The sequence below is a fragment of the Podarcis melisellensis genome, assembly GCF_964234715.1.
Source record: "Podarcis melisellensis genome assembly, chromosome: 8".
Classification (NCBI taxonomy): domain Eukaryota; kingdom Metazoa; phylum Chordata; class Lepidosauria; order Squamata; family Lacertidae; genus Podarcis; species Podarcis melisellensis.
The window spans coordinates 56,714,097-56,737,159 of NC_138540.1; the positions used below are offsets into that span (position 1 = coordinate 56,714,097).

At 51.5% G+C, this 23,063-nt stretch overlaps 1 protein-coding gene across 1 annotated transcript; it reads left to right on the forward strand.

Annotated features, from left to right (window-relative positions):
* Window positions 1–870: 870 nt before the first annotated feature.
* Window positions 871–21,547, forward strand: INPP5B (inositol polyphosphate-5-phosphatase B). The gene is made up of 22 exons (XM_081922694.1): window positions 871–1,335; window positions 1,450–1,520; window positions 1,867–1,964; window positions 2,441–2,470; window positions 3,229–3,345; window positions 7,914–8,016; window positions 9,210–9,380; window positions 9,860–9,961; window positions 10,667–10,781; window positions 11,533–11,649; window positions 12,503–12,690; window positions 13,722–13,833; window positions 14,351–14,460; window positions 15,793–15,928; window positions 16,515–16,625; window positions 17,264–17,426; window positions 18,408–18,643; window positions 18,983–19,099; window positions 19,443–19,527; window positions 20,333–20,460; window positions 20,573–20,684; window positions 21,045–21,547. The coding sequence occupies exons 1-22, from the start codon at window positions 1,003–1,005 to the stop codon at window positions 21,167–21,169; spliced, it is 2,880 nt and encodes a 959-aa protein (XP_081778820.1). The 5' UTR covers window positions 871–1,002; the 3' UTR covers window positions 21,170–21,547.
* The last annotated feature ends 1,516 nt before the right edge of the window (window positions 21,548–23,063 follow it).

Consider the following 23,063-nt stretch of genomic DNA (forward strand, 5'->3'; position numbering starts at 1 on the left):
CTGAGCTGCAGCCAGCAGGTCACAAGCCTGATCCTGGGGGCAAGTGACAGAAGCGACAGGAATTCTCTTTTGGATTAAATGGGGGGGTGTCCTTGGTTGGTATCTATCCAGGAGCAGCTATTTAACTGTTTGCAGGCCTTTCCAGGTTTGCAGAAAGCTGAAGGTTGCCTTCTATTATTTGGCAGAGTTCCAAGAGCTGTACAGGGAGTCTCTTATCAGGGTAGGGAGGTGAAGGAAACGGGGTGAACCCCCCACCTTGTTATTTAAACTAGAGTTACCCTGCTCTCTCCTGGCTTCCTGCTAGCTGGCTCTGTGAACCCCCTTCTGGCTCTGCAGGGGTGATGGGCCAAGGGAGAAGGGGGGGGGGAGTTTGCTTATTCCCCCCCTAAAGGTCCTTGCTGCCATGGCTGATCTTAGCTGCTACCTTAAATGAGGGACCCACTTTCTCGCTGGGCTGCCTGTCGTTCTCCACCCACCGCCCAGTTCCTAGTTATCAGAAATGTTTCTCTTGCCTAAAAATTGCAAATAAATCTATTTAACTAGATGAGCAGTGTGTGTGTGTTTAAAGTCCATGTCTCTGCCCTGGGCCTGCACCGTGTGTCCTCCACAGAGGCAGAAAACCCACCCAAGGTTTTGCAATCACTACAACAGGTAACTGCCAAGATCAGTGGCTGATCAATGAGGTCTGGCCCTGGGCGCCTCCTTGCTTTTCGGAAGTCGCTTGCCGTCCTGGGCCTTCTCAGGCGGCCACACTATGTACTGAGGGTCGGGGGGGCCCCTGCACCTTCCAGGGGGAGCTGGCAGCATCATTTTAGGGAAGTGGCAAGCTGCGCTGCCTTGCTCAACTGGCAGCAGACGGGGCGGGTGGATGTCTAGCTTCGGCGAGTCCGTCGAGCAAGGAAAGGGTTTGCAGTCCGGGCAGTAGCCGCTCCGTGGGCGGAAGGCCGGTGGCAGGAGCCCGGAGCCGCCCTTCCCGCGCCTCGTCGGGGCCTGGGAGCGCCCATGCGTCGGCGGCCTCCTCCTCTCGCCTTCCTGCACCCGCCCGGGAGGCCGGAGCCGCCAAGGCAGCCGCGGCCAGGCCGGAGGCGGGACCCGTCTTCTCCCCCCGCCCCGCCGTGCTCAAGGAAACAGGCCTGCAGGCTCCAGCGCCGCCGCTTCCTTCTCGGCTCGGTTCCTGACGCTCCCCGGTTGCGGCGGGGGCTGCCGGCCGGGTCCGGGCGACCCTCTCCCTCCTGCAGCAGCAGCGGGGAGTGCCGCCTGCTCCGCCGTCCACGCAGGATGGATCAGTCGGTGCCCATCCAGGAATCGCTTTCGGCGGGGGAGACCTGCCTGGTCGTATCCTTTGGGGGCCGCCCCGGGAAGGACCCAGCAGGGAGGGCGGGCAGGGCGGGGCGGGGGTCGCTCGCCACTCCGGCACTTTCCGGCCCCTTCCTTGACCTCCGGCTGCAGGCGGTGCAGGGGCTCCTGGCTGGTGGGGAGAGCCGGCTGCTGGGCCTGGTGGAGAGCCACGGCAAAGCCATGTAAGTCCGCCGCGCCCGGCAGGTGAGACAGGTGAGGGCAGGAGCCGGTCGTGGAATGGAGGAGGCGGGTCTCTTCCTTCCTCCCCGCCCCTCCGTGCGGCTGCTGCTCCTCCTTTCCCGGCTCCTCCGTCTCGCGCGGCCCCGGAGAGGAGCAGGTTCCCGGGAGCGAGCGGAAGGGGGCGCTGGGGATCCCAGGAGGGGGCCGGGGGAGGTGGACTGTGGAGGGAGGAGCGGGCTTGGGACAGGAGCATCTCCGGGGTGCTGAGACGTGGTGGGCGAGGTGCTGGGGCCACGATCCTGGTCTCTGATGGGGAGGGCGCGGGGTCTCCCGGCTCTGTCTCCGCAGGATCTGCCTGTACAGCCACCGGCGGATGGCCATCACCGCCGAGGACGTGCGCCTGGAGAAGGTCCTGCTCCTGCAAGAAGGCTTTGCCGTGGAAGAAGGTGAGGGCTAGCTCTCCTTTCTGGCTTATTGACTTCGTTGCCACATTCCTCTGCAGGGAAGGCTCCGCTGCCTCCCCACCCCCCCACCCCCGCGAGTCGGGGCGCTTGAAATGATTCCCGTTGACCCACTTGAGTAGGAGGAATCCAGGATGAATGATCCCCCAAAGAGCCAGGTAGTGGATGCACTCTTTGGGGAACGTTGTCACCCGTGTTTCTGTCCCTTGACCACCCCCGTCCCAGATAATAAATAATCAGTGACCAGGCCTTATGGGGGGAGCTTGGGGGACCCCTTTGGTGGCATTTCCACCAACCACCTGACAGGCAGCTTTTAAACTATCTTTTGTATGTTTTTAGCTTTCTGTATTTTATATGTGTTGCTTTAATTTGTGTGAGCCACCTTGAGTCCTGAGCTAGGAAGAAGGCAGGATACAAATAAATGACTAAAATAATAAAAATAATAATTTCTCCTTTGACAGTCGCTGGGGAGAATGACCTGCACATTGTAGGTAAGCATCTGCTGTGGTTCTTGTAAACAATGATTCCCCAGAAGTGTGATGGTGCCTGCCCCTCTTTTCTGGTATTGCTTCACTCACGCCCTAGCAAGCAGAGCTGTGAGCAGCACCAATGGGGCCATGGATTGTTCTCCACACTACACAAATAACCAAACTGTTGTACCTGGGAAATGCTACAGCATTCACTGACTGGGCAACACACAGGCCCAAGCCAGCCAGTTCCCACTGAGATAAGCTCCTCTGCTTGCTTTGTTCTGCTTCCACTAAGTCTTTGTTTCTTATTTAATTTCTCTCTCACTTCCCGCCTCCTGCCTTCCTCCTGCCCCACCCTCTCTGAATTCTGAAACTTCACCAACCACACACTTCAAAGCCAATCTCTGTAACCCATGTGGGCTGGAATATTACTTTTTGAAAGATTAAAACTTGCCTTGTTTTTGTGTACTAGGCACACATGTGGAGCTTTGCCTGAAGGTGCTGCCACTGATCCCCACTGCTGCGTCCATATGTATATTGTTCATTTTATAAGTGTGCATGGTGCCCTTCAATACAGATATTTCCATGGTCGCTTATGGGGAACGAGAATGATGCAGCCATTGGCTTCTGGGTAGCTTTAGCTGTGCCCAGGTTTGTCCATGCTGCTGCATGGTGGGGCAGCAATAGGAGAGCTCCTGCAGCTTATTCTCCAGAAATACTTCTCCCAAAGTCAGCCCACAAAGTTGTTTATGCTGCTCTCCTCTCTCCGTCTCCTATAGGCTCTGATGTCACTGTCCAGATCATCTCAAGCGACGCCAACTTGCTAGTGCAGCTGCCTTTTGGTTCCCAGACACAGACTTTCTTGACAGAGGTCAGGAAGCGCTGCAGCCCAGCAGGTACGAGACTCTGTTGCCTCAAAGTTTGGGCTACATTTGATTTTGCAAAGGACTGGAGTGGGGGTCAGTGTTGAAGTCCTGAGGCTTATATGGGAGCTTGCCACAGTGACCAATTCTTTAAAAGGCTTCAAACCACCATATACCATACTACACTGATGCGTTCCAGTGCTGCATTTCATGATAAGAAATATGGTCTGGGCTTCCAAGCCCTGGGCTTCCCTTGGTCACAGAGCTTGGCAAGGTTAGAGGAGCCTATGTTGTGCAAGTAGTCTAACAACCCACTGAGGAACAGCTGGAAGTATCTTGGTCCCTGATGCTGGCAAGGGCGTAGCTTGGATCCTCTTTTTTACAATGGCTCCACTGTTGTTACAAGGCTGCTTGGTTGTTTGCAGTTCAAAATGCTGGTTGTGACCTTAAAACCCTATATGGCTTGGGTCCAGGCTATCTGAAGGACTGAATCTCTCCAAATTAGCCTGCCTGGGCTTTGAGATCTTCTAGGAAGGCCTTTCTCTCAGTCTCACTACTTTCACAGGCATGCTTGGTGAGGACATGAGAGAAGGCCTTCTTAATGGTTGCTCCCAGATGGTGGAACTCCCTTCCACAAGAGGCTAGCTTTCCTTTAGCCAGCAGTCAAAAACTTTTTTGTTTTGACAAGCCTTAGGCCACTAACTGGCTGTTGTTGTAGGGTTTCTGAGCGGTGGTGTATGTGTGTGTTTGTGTGGTTTTAAATGGTTTTAAGTAGTTTCAGTGCTGTTTGTAATAGGGTTAGTTTTTAATGCCTGTATTGTTTGTGCTTAGTTATACCATATATGTTTTAATTTATGCTGCGAGCTGCCATGGGTCCTGCACTGGGAGTATAAGTCAGAATATAAAATAAACAATTAAATCCTCTGCCTGTGAGAGGATGACCTGGAGAGAGCAAGTGAGCAAGATGCATTTGTCATGGTGGGACAGATCTGGTGCTTGCTTGCTAATGCAATGGGGCCTCCACTAGACTTGAAAGCCCCTCTCCTGTGTCACTCTAGGGCAGGATGGCAACAAGACAGCAGCAGACAGTTAAGACAACAAGAAGGAAGAATCCAAACTCTGCCTATGTGCTGTTGTAGTTGAGTGGTAAGACTAACCAGAAAGAGAGCCTCCAAAATATATCCCAGTGCAGCACAGTGGGTCTTTCTACTCGTCTCCTTCCATTAATGGGGTCCTCCTCCTACCTAATTTATTAATTTCATAAAATTTACACACTGTTTGATTGCAAACAACCTTAAAGCGGTTTACAAAAAAAAAAAACAACAACAACAACCAGGATAATATTACAAATAGGAAGCATTAACAATAATTTAAGACTTAATAGAAGTAAAAATAACTATAAACAAAAACAGATTCAAACTCACATCAGCTTCATAAATATCTGGGTAGGCTAGTCTAAACAGAAATGTTTTTAGCAGGTGCTGAAAACTGTAGGGTGAAGGCGCCTGCCTGATATCAATAGGCAGCGAGTTCCAGAGTGTAGGTGCTGCCACACTAAAATATTGAATTCTTACAAATGTGGAATGGGTATTATTATGAGGCATCTGTAATAGTGCCAGTTCTGCAGATTGGAGCGGCTGAGTGGGTGAACAGGAGGTAAGGCAATCTCATAGGTAAACTGGTCCCAAGGTGATAAGGGTCTTATATCCTAATAATAACCCATTGAACTTAACCTTTAACTTATGCCTTGAGTGACTGCCCCCTTTCCTGCCCAGAAGTCCAAGGGGCTGCCACTTTCCTCTCCCACATCCATCAATCTCTCCCCCACCCCTACTTGCCCAAAAACCTTAGCCTTGTAACTCCCAACTGCGGTGAAGCTCAAGCGCACTTGATCGGACTCTTTTAGCCTTTCTTCCCTCACCCCTTAATGTTCCGCCAGCGGGACAGACGCGGGAGTAGAGCTGCTGGCACGACCAGTATTATGTATGGCGGGTCGTCAGCGCACACGGAGCTTCCCAAAGCATGAGGGGGGCGGTCCGCTTGCAATGCTCATTGTGATGATCATGACCATCGACGATTGAATCAAGGCATTTTTAGCCGCGGCAGCGCGAGGCGAGGGAGTCCGCATCTTGCCATTCCTCCTGTGGGGGCGCTGCTGAGCTCCGCTGGGCTGATCTGGATCCGCTCCACCCTCGGGCGGGGGCGTTTCTGGAGGCGAACCCCACTGTGATTGGCTGAGCCGAGCGAAGGGTGTGGCCTGGTGGGCAGCAGCTCCTGGGATTCAGACCGGGCGATGTGCGCTTCTTGGCTGCGGCGCGCAGGTAGGAAGAGGCGCGCGCTGAGGACTAGGCGCTTGATCGCGACTCGGGAGGAAGAGATGGCCCGCCGTTGTCTGTGGTGGCCGGCCGGCCGGCTGGCTAGCCTACTGGCGGGAAGCCCCTTGGAGCGGGGGGTTCTCCAGACTGTGTCCTACCTCGCAGGGCCGTTGTGAGGAAAGCAGGGCCGCCGCCACTTGCATCGCCTGGAGAGGCGGCAGCAGGTCCCGCCCATACTAGAGCCCGGTTAAGGGAAGGAAGATGCTGGGCCCCTTCCCCGACGCGCGCTGCAGCCCTAGGCCAGCCCTGCAGGTGCTGGCTGGGCGGGGGCAGCCCGGAGGCGCGCCCTCTTCCTGCTGCTCCGGGCTACCCGCCTTTTCCTCGGCTGGCGCTTCTTCCGCGCAGGCAACTACTCAAGAGGAGGAGGAGGATTTCGCCCTTGTACTTTGGCTGCATTTTCAACACACCCAAAGCGGCTTTTGCCCTGCCTGGAGGGATGGAGAGAGCCGGGCTCCTCTGCAGGGAGGAGTCGAGAGAGATCCGTTGGCCTGGCGGCAGGAAATCCTTTGGCGGCAGTCAGCCGCCTGCCCGCCTCGGGTCCCTGGTTGCTCCTGCAGCAGCAGCAGCAGCACCTGCTGGTTCCTGGCTGGGAGCCCATTCCGCCTGCGGGGAAAACGGGGAAAATGCTCCCTGGGTGCGGTGGGCTTCAGGGCTAAGGGATCCCCCCCTCCAACACTTTCCTTCTCTGCCCAAGCAGCCCCCACCTGCTGCCTGGCGATGCTCCATGTGGAGGCAGGAAGCTCTTTGCAATGTTGCAATTTCAAGGCTCTTTTCCCCAGTCCCAGGCACGGCTGGCTTCAGGCTTTCCTGGTGGGTGGGGGTGGTGCAATCCCCCACCCCACCCGATGCTCTTGCCTGGCCTGGGCTTGTCTGCAAGCGCAGCAGTGGTGGGGCTGCTTCTGGCCTCAGAGAAGTTCGGCTGGTTTCTCTCCCTCCACCCCAGTGCCTCTTCCTTTCGTCATCCTGCAGAAAGTGGATTACCAACAGGAGCGGATGTTGCTGTTTAAGCCAAAAGAATATAGAGATGTTGAAAGTGGAGCTTACTCACAAACACTTGACCCGTGGTCTACTGAAAGAAAATTCTTTACAGACAGTATTCCTCATTTTGGACACTGGGATGCTGGGCTTTAGGAGGGAGCTTAACCTGTTTTTAAAAGTTCAGGGTTCTTAAAGCATTAATCAGAACTCAGTTTCAAATATTCAAACTTCTGAAGTTTGAAGGTTTGCTAAATTGTGACTGTGGTTGCACTTCTTTTTCAGTACCCTGGAAGACCCCCCCTCCCCAGTATGTGGATCCATTGGTTCCTTGAGCTTTGAAATGTGACTTAAAAACAAACATACAGCACCATCAAAAGCTCAGTCTCTAGGAATGTAAGAGATTGTGAGTGATTGGTGTGTCCGTGGTGTGCTATTTGTGGACTCAACCTCCCCCCCCCCCATGCTGCTGAATCACTTTAGATGTTTCTGGCTTTGCTCAGGCAGGCTTATCTGGTGCAGAGAGAGGGTTGCAAAATGGGCAGCTTTGCCTGCACCCCGTGATTTTAATACTCTACTTCTGGCCTGGAAGAAACATAATGTGAAAAACTGCTAATAACACCATTGGCATTCGGATAATCTGCTAATAACACCGTTGGCATCTGTCTGTCTCGGGAGCTGATGGAGGGGTGTGCTTTTGCAGGTGAAGTCAAAGACCGCTTGTAATTAAGTAGTCTAAAAACCCAGTAACGTGAAGCACAGATGACATTGTCGTTTCTCTGGGGCACGTGATTGTCCTGCTGCCTGCTTTTCAGACTAGTAAGGGGTGAGAGAAAAGGTGGCTTTTGTGTAGGACCAGAACATTAATCCCTTGGAGAAGGCAGGAGCGGGAATTTGGATCTGGGAGGCTGCCATTGGCTATGCTGGACCCTCTTTCCTAGCCCACAGTGCTCGCTGCTTCTGCTCTCATTGTGGCCTGTGGTTCTGATCTGTGCTAAAAGGCAGCTTGCTCGCTTTCCTCTCAAGTTCTCCCTCTTGCTATGTTCATCTTTTTCCGCTTGGCCATCCCTGAGACCGACTGTGAGGAGCACAGCATTCTGGCAGCCTGCCCTTCTCCCCACCCCTAGGAATGGTGTAGCCGAGATAATGGAGGAGCCTCCTCCTTCTCTGAGAGTCAGCCTTGGGCAGGCTGAGATTTCCCAGGCACTGGTCAGAGACAGACAGCTTTCATGGGCTTCCTTTTGCTTCTAGGAGTTGCTGGGAATGAGGACCCAAAGCAGAAAGGGAAACAGCCACCAGCTATGAACCAGATGGGCAGCACAAGTGGTGCCAGTCCTGCTGCCGCCGTCCCCAAGTAAGTTGAACATGACAGCCACAGCCAGCCTTGGAAACATGTAACGTAATGGGGTCAGAGTGCCTCTGTGCCTTTTGCTTCTGGGGTTGCCGGGCTTGGATTGCAGTTCAGAGAGTGTCTTTTTCTCAGGCAAACTTCCAAAAGTTAACAGGAGCAGAGCCTCCCTGAAATTTCTTTTACTATCCCTTCCCTCTCTCTTTATAGCAGTGGTTCCCAAACCTTATCTGGCCCCTGGCCCCTTGGTTCTATAAAAGGCATTATTCAGAATAGTGGTTTGCATGACCCACTAAGGAAGATAATAACATAATAATAGCACACAGTAACAATTGCATATTTATTCATAATCCAATTACAGTGGTACCTCGGGTTACAAACGCTTCAGGTTACAGACGCTTCAAGTTGCAGACTCTGCTAACCCAGAAATAGTACCTCGGGTTAAGAACTTTGCTTCTGGATGAGAACAGAAATCGTGCTCCAGCGGCGCGGCGGCAGCAGGAGGCCCCATTTGCTAAAGTGGTGCTTCAGGTTAAGAACGGACCTCTGGAACAAATTAAGTACTTAACCCGAGGTACCACTGTAGAACTAATTGGTTTAATTCAACAAAATGAATGAACTTGATCTAGTTTTACCAACTTTTCTAAGTCTGATAGTCATTTGTACCTGCGGCACTCCTCCCCCCCTCCTCTTAGTACCCCCACGCAGGGTATCCCACAGCCCCTCAGAGGGCACCACTTTGGGAACCACTGTTTTAAAGAGTAACCTGCCTGACAAGTACTATAGCAATTTGGAAGCAAAGGACAATCCCTACCGTGTGCTTGTGCAAGGCTCCCAAATTGGATTGGGCCCACAGTTGGGCCACTCCAAAGTGCCAGATAAGACCCTTTATCTAATGGGGGGGGCAGTCCTCACCTGTCCTCTTGCAGACCTGTAAGGGGGGCAGTGGTCCTGTCTTGAGGATGCAATCCTTGTAAGTCTAGAACAAAGTGGGCTTTCCCTCCTGGCACTGATTCAAGGCAGTGATGGGGAGGCATGTGGGTTAGTGTTGCAGCCCCACTCTGGCCCTCCTTGTGCCAGCGTGGGGCTCCTGGCTCCTCTTTGCTTTCTGCCGATAGCAACAACACCTGAAATAAACCAACCCCTGCCCCCCCTCCCCAATCTCCCTCCCTCCCTCTGCCCTTTCCTCTCGTTTCCAGGCCCAACAAGCCCAAGAATGACATCACCAGCGAGATGGTCCGGTCCTCCAGTGTGCTGGTGTCAGAGGAGATGCGGGGCTTGTCCATGCAGACCTTTGGGCTGAGAGACACCATCATCAAGTCTCAGCTCCTGCAGAAGGAGGACGAGTACACATACCTCCAGGGCTTCAAGTAAGGGTGATTCTGAGAGCAGTGCCAGGTGTGTGTGGCAAAGGCAGCTCCACGCTTCCCCTAGGGGGATTCCTTGAATGATGCTGAGCCTTTTCCACCACAAATGCACAAGCCCCTTGGCTATTTGCCTATTTATTTATTGCATTCATACTCTACCTTTTTCTCTGGTGAGCTCACAGTGGGATAGGTGCGTGTTTCTCCCCTTCCTCATTTAATCCCCACAATGACCTTGTGGGGTAGGGTTTGCTGAGAAGCAGTGACTGGCCCCCAAGGTCACAGTTTCATAGCTGAGAGTGGATTCAAACCCTGGCTTCGCAGGTCCTAGACCATAGGTCATTGCACTACGCTAGCTCTCACTCAGGTGCCAGGGCAGCTGGGCCTGGGTGTAGGAATGGCAGTGGGGTTCCTCCTCCTCCTGTGCTGGTGGGGCAGAGGTGGTTGGCAAGATCCGGAGCAAGATTTTGTGTGTTTCCTGGCAGGTTTTTCGTGGGCACATACAACGTGAACGGCCAGTCGCCCAAGGAGACTCTCCAGCCCTGGCTGAGCCACGATGCTGAGCCCCCAGACATTTACTGTGTGGGGTATGTTTTTCTCATCCATTTATTGTTATGTTTCTCGTCCACCTCTTATTTCCTCCAAGGAGCGAAAGTAACATGCATGGGTCATCCCCTCCTCATTCTGTCTGTACATCAGCCATGTGAGGTAGGCGAGCCTGAGAGGCAGTGACTCACTCTCAGGTCACCTGGTGAGCTGGGTGGGAGGGATTTGCACCTGCCATGCCCTCCTGCCCTAGTCCTCCTTCTCTTGATGAGCATTGCCCACTTGGATGCACGTGTGTGAGCACTTGAACACTTGGATGCCGTCTGGTTTAATTGACCCTTCATCTTTCTGCTTCACTAGGTAGAGGAGGTCTCTTGCTCCTGCAGTGCCTCACGGCCACAGGAGGCAGTGTTGGCCACCAACCTAGACTGCTTTAAAAGAGGATTGGGCAAATTCATGGAGAGGGTTACCGATGGCTAGTAGCTTACAGTGGCTAGGCTCTGCCTCCAGAGTTGGACGCAGCAGTGCTTCTGAATATCATTTGCTGGAAACCGCAGGAGGAGAAAGTGCTGCTCTTGCGCTCTGTTCCTGCTTGAGGACTTTCCATGAGGGCATCTGGTTGGCCGCTGTGAAAAGAGGATGCTGGACTCCATGGGCCATTGACCTGATCCAGCAGGTCCTTCTTGGGTTCTTCTCCATGGAGGGAGGGTATGCCCCTAGCTCATGGTTTGCTCTCTTGAATGCAGCTTCCAGGAGCTTGACCTGAGCAAAGAGGCCTTTTTCTTCAACGACACGCCAAAAGAAGAGGAATGGTTCAAAGCTGTGACCGAGAGCCTTCACCCGGAGGCCAAGTATGCCAAGGTAAGCTGGCTTCAGCTGCTGAGAGGTGCCAGTGACCTCCTCTTTCTCCCTGAGGCTCTTCTGCCCCTTCATGCAGCCCTCTGTGTGTGTGTGTGTGTGTTTGGGGGTGGGATGTTCTTCAGAAGAGGTTAATGGCAGGGGTTGGGAACAAGGGGACTCTGCTTCCATGTGAAGGACTGTAAAAGAGGCTCATGCCTTCTTCAAGTCCACAGGTGATGGGAGAGGCAAAAAGGGGCCTTCTGCAAGGACGGGGGAGGGGGGAGGCAATTCCATTCTCCTTCCAGGGCAATGTGGGCAGCAGCCAGCGAGGTCACACCTGGCATATTGGCAAGCTGCAACGTTAGCAGAGGGCAACCAATAAAGGGCATGGAAAACAAGCCTGATGAGGAACAGTTGAGGATGTTTAACCTGGAGAAGAGGAGACTGGGAGGTGATATGAGAGCCATCTTCAAATATCTGGAGGGCTGTCACATGGAGAAAACTTCTTTTCTGCTGCTCCAGGGGGGTAGGACACGAACCAGTGGACTCAAACGACAACAAAGGAGGTTTCGACTAAACATTAGGAAGGACTTTGATAGTAAGGTGGTGGAGTCTCCTTCATTGGAGGTTTTTAAGCAGAGGTTGGATGGGGATTGCTGAGCTGTGATTCCTGCATTTCAGGGGTGTGAACTAAATGGCCCCAAGAGGTCATTTCTCTACAGAACTATTATTCTATAGCCTTTGTGTATTTGTTTCCCTGGTTAACATGCAGGTAAAGCTTATCCGGCTTGTTGGGATCCTGATGCTGCTCTACGTCAGGACTGAGCTCGCTGTGCATGTTTCTGAGGTGGAGGCCGAGACGGTTGGCACGGGCATCATGGGGAGGATGGTGAGTATTCATCACCCTCAAACTGGGGGTGGGCAGGGGAGAGTCTGCTGTTGCCATTCTGGGGCTACCCAGACCTCTCTCTGTGAGAGCCTTGCAGGGTGGTGCCCCCTCATCCTTTCTGGGGTGGGATGAGGCTGCTGATGATACCAGCATCTCAACTACTCTTGCAGGAGATGGACATGAGGGGGCCTCTGGGCTTGGTTTGGCCTGGGTGCAGAACATGGGCTGCATCTGGACCCTCGAAAGGTTTTGAGGGGTCCCAACTCAACCCCACCTCCACTATTTACCAAACTTTAAAAAAAAAATTCTTAAAAAATTGTTACTATTATTGCATTTATATACCATTCTTCTGCAAAGAGTTCAGTGTGGTGCGCACACTTCTCCTTTGCACAACAGCCCTGTGAGGTAGGCTAGGCTGAGAGGCAGTGACTGGCCCAAAGTCACCCAATAGAATTCGTGGCTGAATGGGGATTCAAACCCTGGTTTCTCCCTGATCCTAGTCTGACACTGTAACCACTCTGACTCTGCACTATCTGCTCCTGTGGGTCCTCTGCAATGATTCTGTGATGCCCAAAAGTTTTTGTGAGTCACCAAAATTTCTCCTTTAATTAAAACTTGGCCATGCCCACCATTACATAGTTTTGCTTTAGCCCCTTGGCCCCCAAAAGGTTAACCACCCCCTGCTTCTTAAGCCCTCTCTTTGCACCTTCCTGCTTGCTTCAGAGAGGTCTTGGCTGGTTGCTTTGGAGTCTGTTCTGCCTGCTCCTTCCATAGCAGGCAGGGAACAGAGTCGCCACCTTCTCTCTCTCCCCCGGCTCCTTCTCTGCTGCTTCTGCTTCTGCTGCGAATGAAGGGCAACAAGGGGGGAGTGGCCATCCGCTTCCGGTTCCACAACACCACCGTCTGCTTCGTGAACGCCCACCTGGCAGCCCACACCGAGGAGTACGAGCGGCGGAACCAGGACTTCCGTGATATCTGTGGGCGCATGCAGTTCTGCCCGCCAGAGCCAGGCCTCCCACCCCTCACCATTGGCAAGCACGAGTAAGTGGGGGCAGGGGGAGGGAAGCAAGTGGGAAAGCATCCAGCCTCTTCTGTGAAGTTGTGGAGCAAATATGGAAATTTGGCTTTATGGGTTTGGGAAGAATAATAATAATAATAACAACAACAATAACAACAACAACAACAACAACAATAATAATAATAATAATAATTTTATTATTTGTACCCGACCCATCTGAACTGTGTTTTCTGTTGTCTTCTTATGGCATGTCTCCTCAGGACCTTGTCTCTTCTCTTCACCCCCCCCCACCTCACCCCATTTCCCTAATTTTTAATATTTGTTTGGCTTCACGTAAATTTGATTCTTTTACCTACAATTTCTTTCTTTTTAAAAAATGAAAAGCAGTTTAGGGAGTGGCTGCTTAACCCCATTCCTTCCTGCCATTTTCCCTTTCAAAGTACAACCCCACCCCATCTTGCACGGTGTCTTTCTCCCATGAAGGAGAGCGTTTTGGATGGAGAAACAGCTGGAAGGAAAGGGATTCAGCAACAGCAGCCCTCCCTTCTTGTGCTCATAGACTTCTATAGTTGCTGGTTCTATAGTCCCCCAGGAGACAGTTGCATGTATCTGCTGTGTAGTTTGGTTGTTCTGCTTATTTCATCAGCCAAGACAGTTTGCCAGTGATGGGAGTCCTCTGGACTACAGTTCCCATCATCCCTGGCCTTGGCTGTACTAGTGGGATTTGGAATCCAACTGGAGGGCTACAAAGCAGCTCTCTTTGCCAGCACTGTAGTCTGCTGCCTGTCTTCCACTTTCTTAGCTATGTGAGGTGGCTTCAAGTCTAGGACTTGTGTCAAGGATCATCTGTTTCCCAAACCTTCTGGTGGTCCCTGATTTGCTTCCAAGTTAGTAGGAGGAACTAGGAAGGTTGTGGGTGGGCAAGGAGCTGGGAACATCTCTTCATTTGCTGGGTTGACACTGTGCATCTTGGGGTTACGTGGCTGGGAATAGGAGCTGTGAAGAGCCTCAAGGGTGCTGGAGCCATTTCCTTACACCAGCGCTTCCCTTGCAGTGTGGTCTTGTGGCTGGGAGACTTGAACTACAGGCTGGAGGAGCAGGACGTGGAGCGGGTGAAGAAGCTGGTGGAGGCCCACGATTTCGCCACCCTTTATCAGCATGACCAAGTATGTGAGGGAGCTTTCAGTAGGCAGGCGAGATCTGCCTTCCAACAAGGGTCAACCTTCCAAAGAGAGAGTGCAGAGCTCTTGCAGCATTCATGGGGCCAGGGCAGGTGTTGGGGAATGCTACTCTGTTGCTGCAGCTGGTTCCAGAAAGTGGCTAGGAATGGCTGGGGAATCTTTCAGCTACAAGAGTCCCTTTACTTCTCCTTTGAATAAATGTTTCCATTCAATTTTTGAGAAATCTGTAAGCAAATTTAACAAAACACAACTGGACTGTTATTCCATCAAGACTGAAAACAGTCCTGGTGAGTTCCAAAGGAGCCTTAAGACATGTAGCATAACCAATCGACTATTTTGCTCTAGTAAGTCAGGAGTTCTAATGGATGTGGTTGGCCTGCATCAGGAGGCAGGATTTGCCGCAAGAAAGCAGGAAGGGAGGCATGGACAATCCCGAGGGAGGCTTGGGTTCGAAAGATGCTTTGCTGCTCCGTTTCACCTCTCTGCTCTCTTTCCTTCTCAGCTGAAAAAGCAGATGGAGGCCAAGGCGGTCTTTGAAGGCTTCCTGGAGGGAGAGATTTCCTTCCAGCCAACGTACAAATACAACACTGGGTCTGATGACTGGGACACCAGGTAGGCTTGTCAGGAGCGTCACAGCCATTTTGGGTGCTCTGTTCTTTGCATGTCACCATCTCTAACAAGGAAGTGGTGAGGGTCCAGCCCAGAGGCTTCTCTTGTGCAGATGTTTCTCTGTAGCATCTGCACAAGACCAGACCAAAAAAACATTCATGCAAAGCCATTTTAACCTGTGAACTTACGTTTTGTTTTTTTTGTTTTTTTACATCCAGTTAGCAGTTCTTACAATGCTGCTTTGGAGAAAAAAACCCCTGAAATACACAAGCTAGTGATGGCCCCACCTCAGAGGGCCTACAAACTGGGGAAAGCACAAGCAAAATGTTCCCCTTGGCTTAATGTCAAGGGGATGTGGCAGCCCTTCCCACCATTTTGAAAGCTGCCACTTTTGGTTAGTACAGTGGTACCTCGGATTACAGACGCTTCAGCTTACAGATTCTGCTAACCCAGAAATAGTACCTCGGGTTAAGAACTTTGCTTCAGGATGAGAACAGAAATCGTGCTCCGGCGGCGCAGCAGCAGCTGGAGGCCCCATTAGCTAAAGTGGTACTTCAGGTTAAGAACAGTTTCAGGTTAAGAACGAGACCTCCAGAACGAATTAAGTTCTTAACCCAAGGTACCACTGTAGTTTAAAATGGCATGAAAGGGTGTATTTTACTGGATTCATCCCACGACGTGGGAAAAGTCATCTCTGTTTAGAAAGAGGCCTTGGAGATTTCTAATGCAGAAAGACTGCAGATCTAAAAATAAGCAACTATGAATTTTCGGTTACTTTTTATTACATGTTACTGTTATTTTTATGAGATGTTATTTTTTGTGGTATTTTTAAACTAAGTTGTTGTTTTTTTAAAATGTTTTTAATGTAGTATTTTAAATTGTTGCAGTCCGCACTGAGATCTTGGAGTGAAGGGGTGGGTAATAAATTAAACTACAACAATAATGTCCCTGGACTTAGGAAGCTAACCTCTCCTGATATAGCTTACAGAAGCATTGTAATTTTATTTGGCAGTTACATATTTCCCTTTTGGGAGGTTTCCAGCGGGGTGCACTGTTCTCTTTCCAGGTTCATCCCATGTGGCTCTTAAGCCTGGGGCCGGTCCACTCACTCTCCAGAGCAGGTGAATTAATAGAACAGGAACATCCATGTGGAGTATGGGGAAGCTAATGGGGTAATACGGACCACCATTCCTAGGACATCTCTAGAAACCGTCCCTGCAGACTTCAACTGTGGGCTGCCAGTGACTCCTACATCTCAGAAGATGGCAAGGCTTTGTTCTTGGGTTGAAAACAGCTGAAATGACCGTTCTTCTCCTTGCTTTGCCTCCCATGCAGTGAGAAATGCCGCACGCCAGCCTGGTGTGACCGGATCCTGTGGAGAGGGAAGAATATCTCTCAGCTGAGCTACCGAAGCCACATGGCCTTGAGGGGCAGCGACCACAAGCCAGTCAGTGCCATCTTTGACATTGGGGTAGGCATCCGCCTCCTTCAAGCCCAGCTGGTGTGAGAGCCTGGGGAGGGCTCCCGTCACTCTGGCTCCCTCCATTTTGCCACCCTCTCCTTCTCTTCTACAGAATCATAGAGTTGGAAGGGCACTCCAAGGGTCATCCAGTCCAACCCAGAATCCCAGCAACCTTGGCTAGCTCTGAAGCTGGCCAGACACTGTGCTGCACAAGGAAATGCTGCATCTTCCACCTTCACCCCCACCCTTGCAAAAAATAAAATAAAATCTTGGGCCTCCTTTCTGTAGGTCTTTCCTGTGCACCTACCAGATGGTGACATCTCTCCTTATCCGCTGAGCTTATACAGTCCAGGGGTGAAAGGACTGGAACAAGGATTGTGGCTGGTGTAAGCCAGAGGAGTGGGATTGCAGGACCCTTCATCCCTTTGGGGGGGGGTGCCCCATGGGATGCGTTTGACAGCCAGCTTCCTCTGCAGCTTGCGTGTTGGGTGCTTAGTTAATATGGCAGGTGATGCTGAGGACTCCTCGGAGGGGGAACCTCCTCCCCTCTGTCTCTCCCCCCAGTGACCCTTCTGCTGCTGCATGTTCCATTCAGGTGAAGGTGGTGGACAAGGAGCTCTACCGCAGATCCTTCGAAGACATTGTGCGCTCCTTGGACAAGATGGAGAACGCCAGCATCCCGTCGGTCACCCTCTCTAAGAGGGAGGTAGGATCTGCTGCTGCTGCTGCTGCCCTGGCCAGTGGGCAGGATCAAGAGGCTTGCTTCTGGAGATACAGCCCCACTGGGCCTGCTGGCCCAAGACCACGTATGGGGCACGGCAAGCTCGTGGCATTCCATATAATGAGCCTCCCAGCGTACCCAAGCTTGCCGCTGGGACCTGGATGTTCAGTGGAGCTTTTGGGGGTCAAGCCCTTGGTTCATAGAATTGTAGAGTTTGAAGGGACCTCAAGGGTAATTTAGGGTCCAACCTCTGGCATGTAGGAATCACAGCTACAGAATCCCTGACAGCTGTCTGTCTGACCTCTGTTGGAAACCCCCCAATGAAGGAGAGTGCACCACCTTCCGAGGGACTCTGTTGCACTACCAAATGGCTCTTACCCTCAGAAAGTTCTTCCTAACCTTTAATTGGAATCCCCTTCCTTGTCCCTTCCATTGGTTCAGGTCCTCCCCTCTGGAGCAGGAGAAAACAAGCTTGCTCCATCTTCCATGGAGACAGTTCTTCAGTTATTTGAAGATGGCTTTCTTATCCCCTCTCAGTCTCTTCTCCAGGCTACATATGCACAACTCCCCTTTCCCTTCCCACCCTTCTCCTCCGTGTTTGTGGTTCTTTCCCCCACCCACAGTTCCTCTTCAAGGATGTGAAGTACATGCAGCTCCAGATGGCATCCTTCACCATCCACAATGGGCCCGTTCCTTGCCAGTTTGAGTTCATCAACAAGCTGGATGAAGAAGCCTACTGCAAGCCATGGCTGATGGCAAACCCCCACAAGGGCTTCCTTTTACCTGGTGAGCTGGGAGCTCTCTGTCTTTTCATGGGGTTTTACCACTCTTCTTGCCTGATCCTCCCCCCAGGTGACAGCCACAGATTGCTCTTGACCAGCCCAACCTGATTCAGCATCCTGTGGCTGTGTGCACCTGATCCATCCAAGGCCCTCCAAATATGCTCAGTTTGATTCAAGCTTCGAATCTGGTTCAGAGCTCCAATAGCCAAAGTTGCTTACAAATTAAAATATCACTTCATTGATCTGGAGAACAGCCATGTTTGTAGCAAGAACAGCAGAAGTCCAGCAAAAATTTAAAGACAGATTTATTGCGACACGAAGTACCTTTTGCATTTCACCAGCTGTCAGGGCAGGGAGGGCTCTGGGTATCCATGGGCACTCTGTCAGTGCCTTATCCAGGGACCCAGACAGTCTTCTGCCTGCAGTCTTTGCACTCACAGAGCAGCCACCCCTCCCCTTTTCTTGGAGATGTTGCCGAGTGAGCAGCTCCAGGCCCCTCAGTTTGCATTTATTTACCGGTATTTGCATTTATACCCCGCCTTTTTCTCCAAGGAGCTCTAGAGTGGTGTACATGGTTTTCTCCCCTTCCTCATTTAATCCCCACAGCAACAACCCTGTGAGGTAGGTTGGGCTGATTGGCCCAAGGGCGCCGGGTAAACTTGGTGGCCAAGTGGAGATTCAAACCTTGGTCTCTCCCAAGTCCTAGTCCAGCGTTCTAACCACTACACCACACTAGCTCTGTTTATCCTTTGAGGCCTTTGACGCTGTGGATCATGGTGTGTGTTGACAGTGGGGCTGGGTGAGCATTTTGTGCGTTTGCTCCGGAATGCTTCTTTCAGCAGGAGCTTGTTCATCTTCCATCAGAGACCTTCCTTGTAGGGATCCATCTTTCCTCCTCTTTCTCCCCACCCCACAAACTACATGTGGTTGTGAGATGCTTTGAGGCTCAGTGTTGTGAAACTGTCCATCTTCTTTCTCCCTGAAGATGCCGAGGTGACGGTCGAGTTGGAACTGTTTGTGAACAAGTCAACAGCAACACGCTTGAACTCTGGAGAGGACCAGCTGGAGGACATCCTGGTGCTGCACCTCGACCGGGGCAAAGATTACTTCTTGCCCGTGTCAGGGAACTACCTGCCCAGCTGCTTCGGGTGCCCCCTGCAGACCCTGTGCCACATGAGGGAGCCCATCCAAGAGATGTCGCCAGAGGCCATCAGGAAGCTAGTGAGTTCTTACGGCCAACCAAGTCTGCTGCCCTTCATCCCAAAGACATTTTGGGGGAGTTGGCTTGGGAGGGGGATTGCAGACTAGGTGACTCTTTGGGGACCATCCAACTCTGCTTCATGTGCAATGCTGCTTTGCAGAGGATGCTGCCTTAGACTACACAGTCCTTCCAATCCAGGACTGTTCACACTGACTGGCTATGGCTCTTCAGGCAGGGGGGCATTCCCTGTCCTACCTGGAGATGCCATTGGGAATTGAGCTTTGGAGTCTTCTGCATATAGAGCAGGTGCTCTACCACTGGGACTATGGCCTTTCTCCAACCCTGTTGCTCCCTTCCAGGTTCTGCTGCCATTGTGGTCAAATGATGATGATGCCTCCTGGCCCGAGAAGCCCTTGGACATTCCTAAGGAGTTGTGGATGATGGTTGACCACCTGTACCGCAATGCTTGCCAGCAGGTTAGAAGGATGCCGCTGGACCTGAACTTCCTTTTGTGTGCTTGACCTTGTTATGGGAAGAGGGAAGGATAGGAGCTTAGCTTTGGCAAAGCCCAGCAGGGGCAGGAGTGCTCATTAAATGCTGGGGAAAGAACAGTATCTATGGTGCTTGCTAACTAACAAGGGGGCTTCTACACAGTTTGTGCCCTGGAGTTTGGCTGCATTGGGTTCATTGTGCCCTTGGGATGTGTGATTGTATTCATGGGTGCAGCTCCACAGGAAGGCACTTCCAGCAGATCTAGCAAAGTGAAACTGATCTTTTTTTGCCTTCTTTGCCTTTTACTGTGGCTGCTCCCGTTTGCAGGAGGACCTCTTCCAGCAGCCGGGCCTGAGGGTCGAGTTTGAACAGATCCGTGATTGCCTGGACACAGGGATGATGGATACGCTCAGTATCCTTGGAGGAAGTGTGTTTGAAAGCGGGACTGGCATTATCTTTCTCTCTCCCACCCCTTGTAATTCAGTACAGTACAACTGCATATTATGCACGATTTCAACCATATGCGGTTGAAGGCAGGCTGGTTGAAATTCTACAAGTTAAATGCAAGCAAGGCAGAGGGCTTAAATGCTCTTGCCACGCTGGGAAAGCCTTCTAGTGTTTCTGGAACGTAACCCCTGCATAAGAGGCAATTGTACTGCATTCCCTTGTGGAGTCTGCTGATTCTCTCTGCAAAGTACAGTGGTACCTCTGGATGTGAACGGGATCCGTTCCAGAGCCCCGTTCGCATTCTGAAGCGAACGCAACGTGCGTCTGCGTGTGCACAGGTCGCGATTCGCCGCTTCCAGGTGACATCATTTTGAGCGTCTGCACGAGCGGCAAAACCTGGAAGTATGCGTTCCGTTACTTCCGGGTCGCCGCGGAGCATAACCTGAAAACGCTCAACCTGAAGCTACTTCAACCCAAGGTATGACTATGCATGTTTACCCCCTCCCTCCCTTAGCAGTTCAGCCAACCCGATCCCCATCCCAGCTACCTATGAACTGGGTTTCTGTGCCAGATGAGGCAAACATTTCTCCCCCTGTGAATACCTTATTGCAGCTAGTTGTCATCTTGCATTTTTTTACTGCCTCTGTGGTTGTGCAGCCCCTTACGCTGGGGCTTCCTTATGGATGAGTGGGCTTTCCCAGTGTCTCAGCATTGCAGCTGGCACTGGCCTCATCTTGGCGACTGCCTGTTCCTTAAACATCACTGGCCAGATGGCAGCAACCACTCGGTGGCGGAAGCTTTGCTGCTCTTCTTGGAGAGTCTCCCTGAGCCGGTCATCTGCTACACGCTGTACGACAAGTGCTTGGAGGCTGCTGACAGCCATGTGCTGAGCAATCAGGTGAGCCAGACAAGGCCGGCTGCCAAAATGGGAGACATGTAATGCCAAGAGGCTGCCTGGTGGGGGAAGTGTGTTTGCATGCGTGCGACAGCTTCCTTCCTGTTGTTCCCAGGTGGTTTCCACGCTGCCCAAGTGTCATAAAAACGTCTTCAGTTATCTGATAGCATTTCTGCGGGAACTACTGCAGCACTCTGTGAAAAACCACTTGGATGTGAATATTCTTGGTAAGAACTGATCCTGGCTTTGGTGGATGATCCTAGGATGAGTGAACTGGGATAAACGGGGTTGTGACCTATTTGATTTAAATGTTTTGGCATGTCACACACCTAACAGGAATGCAGCTCATTTAACTATGCCCTAGAGCAGCTTGTTTCAAAACATAGGTTGAGCCAAGTGGAGGTGGTGAGTTGGCATCTCAACTCCTGTGCATTTAATTATTCGGGACACCGTGCCAAAAAACCATCAGCTGGTGCGGTGGGCCTTGAGAAGGGCAGTCATCCCCCTTGATAGCCTCTTACATGGAACTCAGATGCCACTTATGTATGCAAACACTAATGGATTTTTTTATCATGTTTCCTGTGCAGGTAGCATATTTGGGGGGCTACTGCTCCGTCCCCCTCCTGGTCACACCAAGCCAGACATTGCCGAAAAGCGGAAAGCTCAGCAATTCATCCAGCAATTCCTCTTGCGGGAAGAGATCACACTGTGAAGGCCGAGGACTAGTAACTATAGGCAGGGCTTGTGTAAAAAATAGTTTTGTATATTCAGAAAATTAGATTTTGCAGTAATTGTGGTTTTTTAAAAAAAATGTAAAGACATGTACATACTTTTTAATTCTGGAGCACAGGTCAGGTGGGAAGAAGCAGCTGCTACTGTGTTAGCAGCACTATAAAGCACAGTGAGTTTTTATATTAAACCAGCAGTCAGTCTGCACACTGGATCTTGACTGTGGTATGTCATGTTTTGTGACAAAACAATGTCCTCCTTTATCTGCCATTGCCTTAATGCTTAATCTTTGATAACCTAAATCAGCTACTTTTATAAGCAAAGAATGTAACATAATTAAACATTTTAACTTATTAACGTCCATGCTGCTTGCTCTCATTTTTAATCCAAGGAGGTGTCTGGCTTGGCAGCAGCAACACCTGAAGGGCGCCTTTGGATCTTAACATAAGAGCATAGAATCTGCTGCATCAGGCAATGGCCCATCATGAGCATAGCCATCATGGCTAGTAGGCTTCGATAGCCCTCTGTTGGATAGAGATCAGGAGTGTGCACAAAGCTGGCTTAAAGCTAAATCTCTGGCCATTCAAATGCCACACTGGCTTCATGTCTAGTTCATGGCACTTGCTGGGAGCCTGGTTCACTCTTTTTGACTGGAGGGAGTCTGTTGATTCTCTGAATGGGGTTGGAGGCCCAGGACTGTGATCACATTTTGTGTTCTTACAAGGTATGAAGGCATAACAGCCAGGATTCGCTGCCCTGACTAGCAACAATGTTTGATGCTGTAACTGCAGGGGAAGTTCTCACTTCCTCCTTTTCAGTCCTGCCTTCCTCCTCTTAGTGGGCTTACCCTCTGGCCCTCCTAGCCTAGAAAGTTTCCTGTGCCCCTCTAACCACCACAGTGGAGGGTTAATGGAACACACAACCCTTCATAAATTGAAAGGAAGTGTGTGGTGGGGCTCTGAGGAAGCTCTGTGTGTGGTGGGGCTCTGTGCGCAAGCCCCGTAAGAAGTGAGAGAAACATTTCTCTCCATTTTCTACACACTAAGCTATTGTGTCCCTTTCATTACCTCTTTCTTAAGTCTTCAATTGTTGCAAGCCTACTGCTTGATTATTTTGGCTGCCTGTTTCTACCCTGCTCCCCTGGTGTGGTGATGGGGCACCTGCCAGGTTCTTTCAAGCAAAGAGCAGCCTTGATTGACTGGGTTACCACCTACACTGAGACTGGAGTGATAGGGAGTCGAGTAGGCAGGCAGGAGACCCCCCCTCTTGTGCTCACTTGGGGCCCCTCCAGGCAACCTGCATATTAACGAGCCTTTTAATTAGCAAGCCTCTAAATTATCGAGCCTTCTCCCTGACTTCAATAGTACCTGCTCATCCTGGGGTGCTTTTATAAACTGTTTTGGCATTATTATTGTTTTCAAATGAAATAGAGGTCTATAAAATAGATATGCCAAGGAGCGAATCGTCCTGCGTTCTTCAGGCTTTTAAAGCACCTCTCAATCATTCATCCACGCCACTCTTTTCCAGTGCATTCCCTCGCCCGCTTTCCAAGCTGCTCGAGCCTTTTTCGGGTGGGCAAAAAAACCGTTTCAACTCCAGCTGCGCGCCGCGTCCTGCCTCCCGCCCCGGCATCTTCCCGCAAAACAGATGCAGCCTGGACTCGGTGCCAGAAGAGGCTTTTCGCTCTCCATGAGGGGAGGGTGCAAGGTCGGCCTTGCCAGGGTCTCGGATGATTCACAACAGCCCTGCAATGAAGACGCGCCTCGCCGACGCTCCAACTCCTCGCGGGTTTGAAGGCATCCGTCCCTCCCGAGTAGACACCGCCGACGCACCGCTCTAGCCTCTCTCCATCTGTGGTAGGAGGGGGCGTGGCCGGA